At 46.7% G+C, this 12,674-nt stretch overlaps 1 protein-coding gene across 2 annotated transcripts; it reads left to right on the forward strand.

Moving 5' to 3' along the window:
- The first annotated feature begins 1,078 nt into the window (after positions 1-1,078).
- Zic3 (Zic family member 3) lies at positions 1,079-12,398 on the forward strand. 2 transcript variants are annotated; one of them, XM_051142150.1, is made up of 3 exons: positions 1,079-2,690; positions 3,783-3,946; positions 11,949-12,398. In XM_051142150.1, the coding sequence occupies exons 1-3, from the start codon at positions 1,634-1,636 to the stop codon at positions 12,096-12,098; spliced, it is 1,371 nt and encodes a 456-aa protein (XP_050998107.1). In that variant the 5' UTR covers positions 1,079-1,633; the 3' UTR covers positions 12,099-12,398. The 2 variants fall into 2 exon arrangements, with proteins under 2 accessions (XP_050998107.1, XP_050998106.1); XM_051142149.1 differs by lacking the exon at positions 11,949-12,398 and adding an exon at positions 4,804-6,984.
- The last annotated feature ends 276 nt before the right edge of the window (positions 12,399-12,674 follow it).

The following is a 12,674-nucleotide window of genomic DNA, read 5'->3' on the forward strand; positions in this document are numbered from 1 at the left end:
TTCAAAGCTTGTTGATTCAGCCACAGGGAAATCAGTTACTGTCTACTGTGTTTTGTGTACGTAGGCTGTTTTCTCATATATTTAACATTTTTGCATGTTTCTGGTATGCGTCCAGTATGCTCACTGTGCTGTATTTAGTGTTGATACTGTCTTGTGTGCGCTTATTTTATTTAGTACGTTACGCGTGTTTCGTGAGGTGTGCTTGTTTTCTGTATTTCGCTTACGTTTCCTGCTGTTTGCTTAGGTTGTGCTATACCCGGTTGTTGTATTGTGTCTGTAGTATCACAGGGCGGAGCGGGATGGGGGGAATAAGGCTGAGTAGCAGCAAGTACAGCCGCAACAGACCACAAGGTCACACACAGCCTGACTCCGAAGTACCGGAGGTTGGCTCTAATAACAATCATTTCTTCTAGTTTGGACGGCGGAGGACTACATCTAGTTTGCGGCGCAAGCAGAGGGGAGCTGACCCGGCCTGGGTCCGGGATCTTCTAAAGGGATGTGGGGTGGAAATTGGTCTGGGACAAGGATCTGCCCCACTCATGTAGGAATTTGTTCCCGGCACATACGGAGGGAAAACGTTCTCAAGGTGGGGGGCAGCAGGGTCCCAAGTGGGCACTGGAGTGTCTCCTGGACCGAAAAGGAACGGCAGCGATAACTATCTTCTCAGGTCAAAGAGTTTCTTTAGCCTAAGCGGGTACTGAGAGCGCGAAGGGTGCTTGGGACCGCCTTGGAGTAGGGCCAAGCCAGGGAGAGAGGCCCAGCTCTGTCCCGTCGCTTGCCATTGCCTGGCCCCAGTTCCCTACTGCCTCAAAAGCCCCGCAGAACCCACTTGGGGACGCTGAGCAGCCGCCGCCTCACCTGCCAGGCGCTCCGCGGCTGCCCAATCAGCTGCGGTCGCCCGGCAGCGGCTGCCATGTTCTTCGCTTCGCACTGCCAATCAGTGTGGAGGTGGCCAATGGGCGGCAGGGCCGGGGGTCAGGTGATCCCAGGCCAGCTGCCTCCCCATTGGTGCGCGCTGCCCAGCCTCCCGCTTGGTTTATGTGCGAGTGAGTGATTGACTTTATCAGTCCAAGGACATTACTCTGGAGGTGAAGAGGCTTGGACTCGCGAGGCAAGTGGCGAGGTTCGAGCCTGCCTACTGCCGGCTGCCTGCCCGCTGGCCACCTTCCGCGTCCACTGCTTGGTGCAGTCGCGCTGGAAAGCCGGTACCCAGGGAGCCTTCTGGCCCCGTGGTTCCGCGCTCTTGAGTAGAGGAGGGGTGTCCGGGACAGGATTGACAAACCCCGCCCTCCACTTATTATTTTGCTTATTTTTCTTTGTGCGCTCCTGTTAGTTTGTTAAGCAAATTTAGTCCTTGAGTCTTTTCTCCTCCCTTCTCCTCCCTTCTCCTCCCTCCTCCTCTCCCATCACTCCCCCCACCCCCAATCCTTTTTCTTTCCCTCCTCCCTCCTGTCCCTCTGCAGGAGACTCTCGCAGCCAGGGAAAGTTGCAGCTCCGGGTAGCGCCTAGGGGGTCTCCGGGCAGTCTTCAGCCGCCGCCATCCCTCTTCGACTACGGCCCTACAGGGATCTCCTCCTTCGCTTACACCCTTGCTCACTTCAGCCGGATCTTCTGTGTCCAGAACGCCCCACCTATGACGATGCTCCTGGACGGAGGCCCGCAGTTCCCTGGGCTGGGAGTGGGCAGCTTCGGTGCGCCGCGCCACCACGAGATGCCTAACCGCGAGCCAGCAGGCATGGGATTGAATCCCTTCGGGGACTCAACCCACGCGGCGGCCGCGGCTGCTGCCGCCGCCGCCTTCAAGCTGAGCCCAGCTGCCGCTCACGATCTGTCTTCGGGCCAGAGCTCAGCTTTCACACCGCAAGGTTCAGGTTATGCCAACGCCCTGGGCCACCACCACCACCACCATCACCACCATCACGCCAGCCAGGTGCCAACCTATGGCGGTGCTGCCTCTGCCGCCTTCAACTCCACGCGCGACTTTCTGTTCCGTCAGCGTGGTTCTGGGCTCAGCGAGGCAGCCTCCGGGGGCGGGCAGCACGGGCTTTTCGCTGGTTCGGCGAGCAGTCTTCACGCTCCAGCTGGTATTCCTGAGCCTCCTGGCTACTTGCTCTTTCCCGGGCTTCATGAGCAGGGCGCTGGGCATCCGTCGCCCACAGGGCACGTGGACAACAACCAGGTCCATTTGGGGTTGCGCGGAGAGCTATTTGGCCGTGCAGACCCATACCGCCCGGTGGCTAGCCCGCGCACGGACCCCTATGCGGCCAGTGCGCAGTTCCCTAACTATAGCCCCATGAACATGAACATGGGTGTGAACGTGGCAGCCCACCACGGGCCGGGCGCCTTCTTCCGTTACATGCGGCAGCCCATCAAGCAGGAGCTGTCCTGTAAGTGGATCGAGGAGGCTCAGCTGAGCCGGCCCAAGAAGAGCTGCGACCGGACCTTCAGCACCATGCACGAGTTGGTTACTCATGTCACCATGGAGCATGTGGGGGGCCCGGAGCAGAACAATCACGTCTGCTATTGGGAGGAATGTCCCCGCGAAGGCAAGTCTTTCAAGGCGAAGTACAAACTGGTCAACCATATCCGAGTGCACACAGGCGAGAAGCCCTTCCCGTGTCCCTTCCCGGGTTGCGGGAAGATTTTTGCCCGCTCCGAGAACCTCAAGATCCACAAGAGGACCCACACAGGTAAGGGGAGCAGACAGGTGGGCGCGGGCCTCCCCCGGGGCACCCCGCCACTAAGAAGACTTGAACACAGGGAGGGGGGTGGAGGCCGAGCAGAGGGACGGCGCCCCTCCGAGGCCATTCAGTAAAGAAGCACTGTCACAGCCTCTCTCCACCCCTCACCCTCCGGGAACCTGCGGCGCTTTTGCGGAGTTCTAACTTCCCAAGCAGACTGCTGTGGTCTCAGGAACTAATTGGGACCTTCTTGCGCCCAGGAACCAACTGGCGCCACCTCTTTTTGTGTTCTTTTCTGGGTTACTAGGAAGAGACTCCGAAAGTGTTGAGAGTATATTGCTTACAAGCGACTTAGCTCTCTAAATACATTCGAAGGAGGCAACCATAGAAATGCTAATGAAAACTAACTTTGGTTGCTTCCGTTCCTTTTTACACTTGATTGGCATATCTCCTAATTAAATGACTGATACTTTTGTCAAACTATTTTTATTTGGCGTTCCAGGTTCAGTTCAGTCCTCAGGAGGAAAGCTAAAGTAGAAAAAGCACTATAATTTCCGTGGCTTGCTCAGAAGCACCTCTTGTAACATGGCTTTGGTTCTCTTTCCGAAAATTAGTCAGACTGTCAGACTTAGCAAAATCGTCACATTTGAAAGAGGCAAATTAAAAGACACAAAGAAGGGGACAGATAGGACTGTCCCATGCCCGGCCCATTGTCCAGCCCAGTTTGGTTACTCCGCCGAGGTGGTGGCGGGATGTGCCCATACACTGAGAGCCTTGGTTCTTTTGGAGTGGAATCACAACTTAGGGCCAACTTCGGAGGTTTCCGGAGCTTTCTTGTGTAGAGAGAACAAAGGGACGATCAGGTTCTGGGCCGACCCTGCTCTACCCCTGCCTCAGATCCCCACTCTCCAACCCAGCGAGTTCAATCAATGCTCCGGGTCTTTCTCCGGGGAAAACATGCCACATCCTCTTGTACAGTCCGGCCTTCCTACTACAGAAAGACTGCCTGCCGGACCTCAATCTCCTGCTGTAGCACTCTGAGAGGTTTCTGGGTACAACTGTATTTCTCCCCTCCTCCTTTTGCACTTTTGCCTTCTGCAGGTGAGAAACCTTTCAAATGTGAATTCGAAGGCTGTGACAGACGCTTTGCCAACAGTAGCGACCGCAAGAAGCACATGCATGTGCATACCTCGGACAAGCCGTATATCTGCAAAGTGTGCGACAAGTCCTACACACACCCCAGCTCCCTGCGCAAACACATGAAGGTAATTACCTCTTTATTAGCGGTTGGCGGTTTGTAAACATTCGGTCTGATACAGGGCCTCAAAACGGAAGCGCCCGCGCTGCCAACCCTCTGTCCTCCACGTTAAATCCGATTTGCTCCAGCATTGACACCTTGAACCCATTTTGAGGATAGCGGTGGAGGGTGGAGGTGGGGGGGGGGGGAGCAAAAGGAGAGAGCAGAGTTGGGAGGGGGAAAGAGTGGTGGAGGGAACAATCAGTTGTTTACTGGGAAGCTCTAAGCGAGCTCGCCAGGGCTTGAGGCTTCAGTGGTCATCTCTTCCTATCTCAGCCCACGGTGGGAATCAGAAGTGGATGCGCCGAACCCGAGGCAGGGTCCATTTGCTCCTCGGCTTCCGATAAAACAATAGGGCCGAGGAGGAAGGCAGTCTGATTCCAACACATTTGTGTGGGAATTCACAGCCCCCAGCCCCCAAGCCACCCCTGTGCCACTCATCCCTCTACCTGCCTTCCCAGGCCGAAGGCTGGCAGTGAAATCTGGAGTGACTATTTATTTTCATAGGGCCCGCAGAATAACTACTTGCCCACTCCACGCACGGAGAAAGCATTTTTGAAGTAGCACGACTAAAATGGAATCCATTATTTCTTTTCCAGCCCGTTTTTTTTTTTTTTTAAATGCTAGGGGTATGTAGACATCAGTAATATGGAAAAAAAATTTAAATCACGTTTCTCTTTTAAGTGGGTCAGTGGGCGGTCTTGCTCTTACAGTATTGAAATCTGCTCTTGTTTTGTTGTTGTTTGGGTTTTTTATTTGTTTATTATTACTTGCACATTGCCAGTTGGAATTATATTCATTATAATATATACATGTTAATTTTAGGTTCATGAATCTCAAGGGTCAGATTCCTCCCCTGCTGCCAGTTCAGGCTATGAATCTTCCACTCCACCCGCTATAGCTTCTGCAAACAGTAAAGATACCACTAAAACCCCTTCTGCAGTTCAAACTAGCACCAGCCACAACCCCGGACTTCCTCCCAATTTTAACGAATGGTACGTCTGAGGACAACCAAAATGCATTTAAAAAAGAAAACTGAGACAAATCAGATGGAAATGGAGTTTTAAAGCAAGAGGCCATATATAGGGCTACATCTTGGTAACTGCAATTGTTCAGGAAGGTTTTGGGCAAGATCCAAAAGTAGCCATGCCCTTTTTTCTCAGGATTAGAAAATATGTTTTGTCATTTGGAGGATTTTTTTCCCGACAAAATCTTTTCACTGCTCTTCCTGCCCCTTCCTCTTGCTCTCTGTACACCCTGTTCTGAAACTCCTTCAAATCATTTTTAACACTTGTCGTGTTTCTTGAGGAAGTTATCAAAGGCTTGGTGGTGGTGATGTTAAACTGATGGAAATTCTTCTTCGCCTTAGTGGTGATTGTTTAAACTCTCACAGTCTTAAACCATGCCAAAGTCCTGTTATGTCTTGAACTTTTCTTCAAAGCATTACACTTGTGAATGTATCTTCGTCTAATGGGGCCGAAAGGTGTTGTTCAGTATTTTTTCAGGCTGAGGATATGATGTTACTCTACACAGGTTGTGACGTTTAGTATACAGTTGCCTTTTGTAATAACTTTTTTTTTGTAAATACATATCCGTTGATGCCATATTTATCGTTTGTAATTTAATTATTGCTGCAAGTGCCGGGAACTGAACAATATTTATGGATAAATGTTTTCTAACAAAGTCTGTACAGCTTTTGATTATTCTGCTTTAGTGTTAAACATTTATTGTTTTGAGAAAAGGAACACAATTTACAATTTTTGAACCACACTGACTTTTTTTCTTTTGTAACAGCCTCCTACAAAGAGGAGATGTGAGTAAATTGAATCTTCTTTCTTGGTATTTATAACTCACTCAGATCCCTTTTTTTAATTGTTAAATTATTTTTCTATTGCAGTATAGATTCCTTACAATGTCAGTTTCCATCTGGGAAGGACCCTCCTTTCTTAATCTCTAGCTCAGATGGTTGTTTAACTGCAAGTTTAAATGTGTTTGTCCTGGATTTTCGGCATGCAAATCAAATAATACTGATCAATTCACGTAGTGGCCATGACGTCTCAATCTTGTACTTCAAAGCCTGAGAAGCTGGATTTAATCATCCCTGCCCTACATATATAAACAGAAGGGAACCTAATTAGTTTTATGTCCCTTAGTTCTTTATCACCTTGCATAAAAATGAAAATTATGGCAGGATGCATGGCTATTGAGAGATCACTCATATACCTATATGTTTGTATCTATGACTTACCTAATCTGCCTATCAAATCTATTTAGCTTCTCTATATTTTCAAAAGATAGCACACCTTTGAAATAATGTCAATGAGCAAGGCCAGTTTAACAGTGCTTCTCATGGTTAAAGTGCTTCTTTAAAATAGTCTTAAAATTTTGGATGGTAAAGGCTGATTTGTTTGCTGTACATAGTTCAATTCATAATTATCACAATTATTCATAACATTTATATAGCAGTGTAATAACTGCAGCAGTTCCTAAATGATACTGTGGAAATTAAAACATTTGCAAAATATGTTATTTTTTAAAGTTCATTACTTGTAGGCAAAGATGTTAAGAGCATTTTTCCATTAAAATCAGTAACAATGAAAAATGGTTGTTTGTTTTGTGATAAAATGTTAACAATCCGTTTAATCTTCAGTGAAGCAACTCATTTGGACAAACAGTTCTTTTTACAATGGGTCTACGGAAAAGAAACTGATTACTATTTTGGGGTTGTTGAAGGGGGTAGAGTTTGGAGACCTTTTTGGGGTGCTGTTGGTTATTGAGATCCCAATCTCTGCATGAATAACAGAAAAGTGGAGATAAAGAATTGTAAAGTATTTAGAAATGTAATGAATAGGCTTAAGTACCCCTTTCTCTTTAAGGGGCATGCTCTCTCAGTTTTTGGTGGCAATTTGGTATTATATAACCATTTTCAATCTAGAATTTTGTTGATTGTTCTTTTTGAAGAAATAAAGTCTTGGCACATCGTATTTATGTTATAACATTTTTGTATTTGGTGCCCAATATTTTCCCATGTTCAAATAAATCAATCTAAAATTGAAATGTTCAGAGAATTTCTGGTGATTTAAAACAAACTTTGATTCCCTGGATACAATAAAACAATCTGTTTTGTTATCTACTTATTTTTTTGTCAACAATTAATTACTGACCATTTTTATTATAAATTGCTTTGGAGGCAATATTTTGTTAGTGAGAAATGCTGTCTTTTGCACTTCACTTTGCTAATATTCATCTGAATGCCACAAACAGAAATTGGGATGATCACTCATGATGAGCAGGTAACCAGGTAACTGGGTCAGTTTTTACCACACCCAACACAGCCATCCAGTCTTGACCTTGACATTGAGGGGTTTGGGCCTGATCCATACTTCAGGCTTGCCCCCTCATACAAATCAGAGACCATTTTAAATGCTCAGCAATTTTTCAGAAAGGTTTTTATTCATAAGACTGCCTCTTAAAAAAATAATTTGTGTCATTGTGAAATGTAAATGGTCAGCCTTTCTTCTGCACAATCAATGAGCCTCCACAATTTACTGTTTTTCCCATGAGTTCCCTCCCTGCTGACCCCAATCCTAACCCTGAGTATAAGTACAGATAGGCTGAGTACACTGGCTAAAACCTTTGCTTACATTAGTTAAATAACAAGAAATATCTCATTAGCAGACAGAAATAGTGCTTGGGTTTTCTTAGTGGCTTGAAAAAATTCTAACAGATTTTTACAGAAAAGCAGTGTGAGTGTCCTATGGGAGGAAGTTGACAAATAACAATGATGATAACCTAATAACTATAAAACATATGCTTCTCCTGATTACATCTTGATTTGGGTACAGTAAGTTTTTCAAAAATGTGCTCTATGCAATTTTTCTACAAAGAAAACTTGATTTTTTTTTTTAATCCTTTGATTTTCTTGCCCATGATCTGACATTGGGAATGCATATTTATATTGAATTTAAAGTAAGTAACTTAAAGAATAACCACACGCAATCCAAGTAACAAATGCTGAAGCTCAAAGTCCAAGCTAGGTCCTTAGTAATCTACTCCTTTAAAATGAGTGGGCTTGCATGAAAGTCCTAACTGTTAAGGGCGGTGGAGGAGGGGGGGGCAGAGGAGGCCGTGTGTGTGTGTGTGTGTGTGTGTGTGTGTGTGTGTGTGTGTGTGTGTGCGCGCGCGCGCGCTCGCGGTAGCTGTTTCCAAGCATGACAGATGAACTCTAGCCTTCATCCAGGTTGGAAAGGTTCAAAGATCAGCATCCAGGCTAAGCACGACTGTCTAGTAAGTTCTGTGAAGGGTGACCTAGTGTTCCCAAAGCCTTGCAGGAGAGTTGGTGTGCTCTCCATTTCTGCTTGACCTCCCCTTGCCTCTTTTGCCCCTGCCTTCCACATCTCCTTTTCCTCCTAAGAAAAATCCACCCAAACCAAACCAGAAAAGTCCAAAGAAAGGCTCTGCCACCATCTGAAAGGAGGGTCCTGCTATACTAGTGTCTAAACTTGTTTTCTGTCACAGGTCCTGGAGGGCCAAGGCTCCGATGGCCTCTAGCTGGGTGGGTGATGATGCTAGAGGTTTCAGTGGTCCTTGGGGAGCCCTTAGGCCCTGTCCACACACCCAAATTCTTCTAAATCTCCGCTTGAGGTTTGGGCAGGGAGGAGGGGACCTGATTTCCTAGGGTCAATTCTCTCGAGGTTTCTGCCCGCTGACCCTTTGACCTCCACCAACAGGGCCCTTGGCGGCCATAAGCTAGCAGATCGCCTTGGGCTCCTCGGACGCTTCGCGCCCCATCGCCTCTCGGCCTCATTAGGCCGGCGGGGCTGTAAAGCAGAAATCAGCCTCTGCCTAATCCCGACCTGGGGTCAATACAAGCCCAAACAATGGCGAGCTCCGAAGGCTACAGCATAGTGCTGCCAGCAAACTTTGTGTTCCTTTTCCACTGGAGGTGGGGGTAGGGGTAAGGACGGTGGTACCCAGAGGGCGCTTGCTGCATCCGCATCAGTCCGCAAATGCCCTCTTGCTTGGACCGTCCAAGCGCATTTGCGGTGCTAGGGAAGGAGGCGGTGAGGTTCTGGCCTGCAAAGGCGGCCTGCTCTAAGTATGAAGCTGACCCAAAAGGGGCCTCTTCTGCACTGGGAACACACTTTGAAGTGGGTTTTTAGCGCACACGTGTGAGAGCTCGGCGGGGCCTTAGCGGGGACCCGCAGGGAGGAAAGAGGAGGCTCCGGTTCGGGCCTCAACCCCTCCCCTGCTCCCCGTGGCTTCGGCCTTTTCAAGTCGAGACCGGGGACCATAGGACTCCCCCAACCCCCACCCCCGCGGATGCGGTGCGCAGGCGCGTTGCCTTGCAGCCGTCGAGTAGGATTTTGCGGCGAGTGAGTGGGGGTGGGGTTGAAAGCAGCCTCGCGGGGAGGGCGGCCTCGGCTAAGCGGGGGTTGGGGGGGAGGAAAAGAGAGGGACGTAGGAAGAAGGGTTAGTTTGGGGGCGGCTCTCAAGTCCGGAACATGGCGGCCGGATGCGAACCCCCGCAGAGCGCCGCACAACGCAGACTGCCCGGCTGCCGCGCTGTGGTGTCGTTGAAATTCTCGGGTTATTTCTCAGCGCTGGCGCCTCGCGGGACAATGTAGGTCGTGGCAGTTGAACGCAGTTTAAAAACAAACAGACAAAAACGGAAGCGAAGAAGTTCTTCCTGGGCACGCTGGTGGGAAATTGATGTGCTTTTTTAGGGGGAGTTGGGGATCTCACAAAATTTGGGGCACAAGACCCACCAGAAGAAGCTCCTGGCACATACACACACAAAACCATCCCTCTCTCCTCCCCCTTCTTGTGGTGTGTGAGTGTGTGTATGCGAGTTAACCCTGTCCGTTTTGGGATCCACAGCACCTTCGAGTCCTTAAAAACGAACAACAGTGGACAATGTGTTCTCTTCTCAGGACAATGGTCAAGGCGATTTGGAGGGAAACGAAGGTTTGTCAACCCACTTGCACCTTTTCAGAGTTCATTTGCTACACTTTCCCCAGGCCTCGGTGTTTTTGTGTAACTCATTTAAAGGATCCTACGAAAAATCAGCACTGTTAATGTTTTTTGTGTGTGGTACTCTTAGGTTAACGGGAAAAGGGGACCGAAATACCCAAAACTTCCATTCAATTTCTGCTTAACTGCCTTCATGCAGGAATGTGAAACTCTGGGGTCTCCAGCTCCTGTCTGAACATAAAAATGCTACGGATTCATTTGCATATGTATCGTTAATAAGGAAAAGGACATTTTAAAGGTGTAATTTATTGACTCCCCTCTCCTCGGGGCAAATAAGCAGCAGGAATTCTTCTTCTAGGTGTGTTCCTAGAGACCAGCATCCAAGCGAAAGGACAGCTAACTCTCTTGGAGTTGTCCACTATCAAGTGTTCAGGCTAGGGAAGATGTGGGGAAGTTCCTGAGGGCCACCTTGGGAAGGGCCCCAGGTGGGTGGGCAGGTCATTAGCAAGTCTGGCACTGATCTGGGGGAAATCTGCAAAACAGTGCCTTTATCTGCAGAGAACAATTGATGGCGTTGTCTTTCCTCCGTTTCAATGCACAAAGACAGCGGCTTTGGAGCAAGAATTTGGACTATGCATTTAAGTTGCAGTGTTTTGCATTGGAAACCTCTGGGCAATTAAAATTAGCATGCTCGGTAGTATTTTCTGTGCTTTTATTATGTGTGATTTCTGCATGTCAAAGGAGTTGGAGACTCTTCAGCAGATTGAAAACTTGTTTTGAAATTGCCACCAAGCTCATTCCCCCCTCCCCTTTCCTGTGGGTGAAGTTTCCTTCCCAAGCTTGGCCACCCTACATGACCACAGTGGAATAAATCTACTGACATCTCTGAGAGATCAAATGAAGTAAAAGGTGTTTGCTTTATACTTTATTTTTTCGTGTTGTCGTCTGAATCCTGAAATGTTTTCTGGTTAAATCTCTTGATATCAAATTTGGGGGGGGGGAAGCTTTTTTTTTTTTTTTTTTTACATTGGGAACTTGTTAGCCAGGGGTTAGACAGTTGGGGTTTTTTCTCTTTAAGTACTATAGAGCCTGGATTCTCTTCAGTTGACTTTAAAATCAAGTTAAGATGCTTTCATGAATGGATTCCTCGGGATACCTAAGGGGGTCTTTGGGTCACTTTATAGGTAAACTTTTTCAATAGGAGTTATGTGAATAGAATTTCTGGAAAACAGCTAGTTGTATTTGTTGACACCTCTTTTCTCGCTGAAGGTTTTGCTTCTATCATGTAACTCTTGAAATGTACAGCTTGAAAACCCTTACATTTAGCCTGGTGGTAGCATGGTGGCTCAGGCCTCTAATCCCAGCACTCTGGAGGCAGAGGCAGGCGGATCTCTGTGAGTTCAAGGCCAGCCTGATCTACACAGAGGATGCCAAAGCAGGCAGGGTTACAGAGAGAAACCCTGTCTTGATAAACCAAACCAAACCAAACCAAACAAAAACCCTTATGTTTGCAGGAAGCATTTGAAGAGAGAACTGTTCCCACAACTTGGACTAATAACAACTTAACTCAGGAGCACAACTTGTTTGAACTTTAGAGAGGCTCCTGTTAAAAGTTAACAAGTTAAAACTAAAGCAGCTAAGGGACTAAGCAATTGTGCCTATTTCTAATGTGATACCCCTTCAACCGGTTTGCTAATCTGCTGACTGAGAGAAGCAGCAGCTTTACAGCAGCTATAAAACACCTTTCAACAAATGGCAAGTTTATAATATTTGCTCTCTAGTAGGCTATGTGTGTTGTCTGAGTTGCTTTTTGAAAATACAATCTGTGTAGTGACCATTTGGAAATAAGATGCTAGAAATAAGATGTTCCTTCTTGTTTTATTATAAACTAGTCATTTAAGATAACATATCCAAGTAATATTTTATGACTTTTTTTTCTGTAAGAAAATGTGGCTTGTTTTGACCTGTCTACAGTTCACTTTTTATTTTCTTGCCAGTGTTGTCCTGCTTGGTATCTGGGACAGACTCTAATTCCTGATGAAGAACTTGATACTGACGTTGGTATGCAGCAACCAGTCCTCCATAACACTACCTATCCTAAATGCAGGCTTAATGCCGAACCTACTGTGCAAGAAATGATTTACTGATGAGGTTTCAGAGAAAACCACATCAATTTGGATGTCTGTTACTTTGAAGTGATCATTTTAAGAGTAGTAGCTTTTTCCCTAGGTCTTAAAAAAAGACTATTTTCTTCTTTTGGTGTATTGCATTCTGCGTTGAGCAATCATTTGTGAAATGAAAAAAGCAAAAAGGCTCCCCCTCCAATTTAGGATTTATAAATGGGAAGATGGTGGTGAAGAGGGGTCTTGTTCAGAAGACATTAGGCACAATCTTAGGCACTGTTGCAAATCTCTTTCAAATATCTGAAATGATGTATAAAACAAAACAAAAAAGGTGGAGTACTTCTTTTGTTAATTTCACTATGGTTGTATTAAAAAAGCAATACTCAGGATCTCTACAATTGTTGTTTGACTTAATAAAACCATTTAAATTATTTTTGTGATTATTGTTTTATTACAGTAGCTACTATAACCTCTGAATAACATTGATTAGCCTGCTGAATGGGGCCAATTTATAGTCTACTCACATTTTCACATGATAGCTGGCTTTTCAGTAACCAGTCAACTTGAGAAAACACATGGAACAAACCCAAACCAACTGTT

Source organism: Acomys russatus, chromosome X (assembly GCF_903995435.1).
Source record: "Acomys russatus chromosome X, mAcoRus1.1, whole genome shotgun sequence".
NCBI lineage: Eukaryota > Metazoa > Chordata > Mammalia > Rodentia > Muridae > Acomys > Acomys russatus.

Bases quoted from the DNA above. Each gene is read 5' to 3' on its own strand.
- Zic3 (XM_051142149.1), top strand. From the start codon at position 1,634: ATGACGATGCTCCTGGACGGAGGCCCGCAGTTCCCTGGGCTGGGAGTG. The intron at 2,691-3,782 runs GTAAGGGGAGCA...TGCCTTCTGCAG, and splicing joins CCACAAGAGGACCCACACAG to GTGAGAAACCTTTCAAATGT. The intron at 3,947-4,803 runs GTAATTACCTCT...TGTTAATTTTAG, and splicing joins CCCTGCGCAAACACATGAAG to GTTCATGAATCTCAAGGGTC.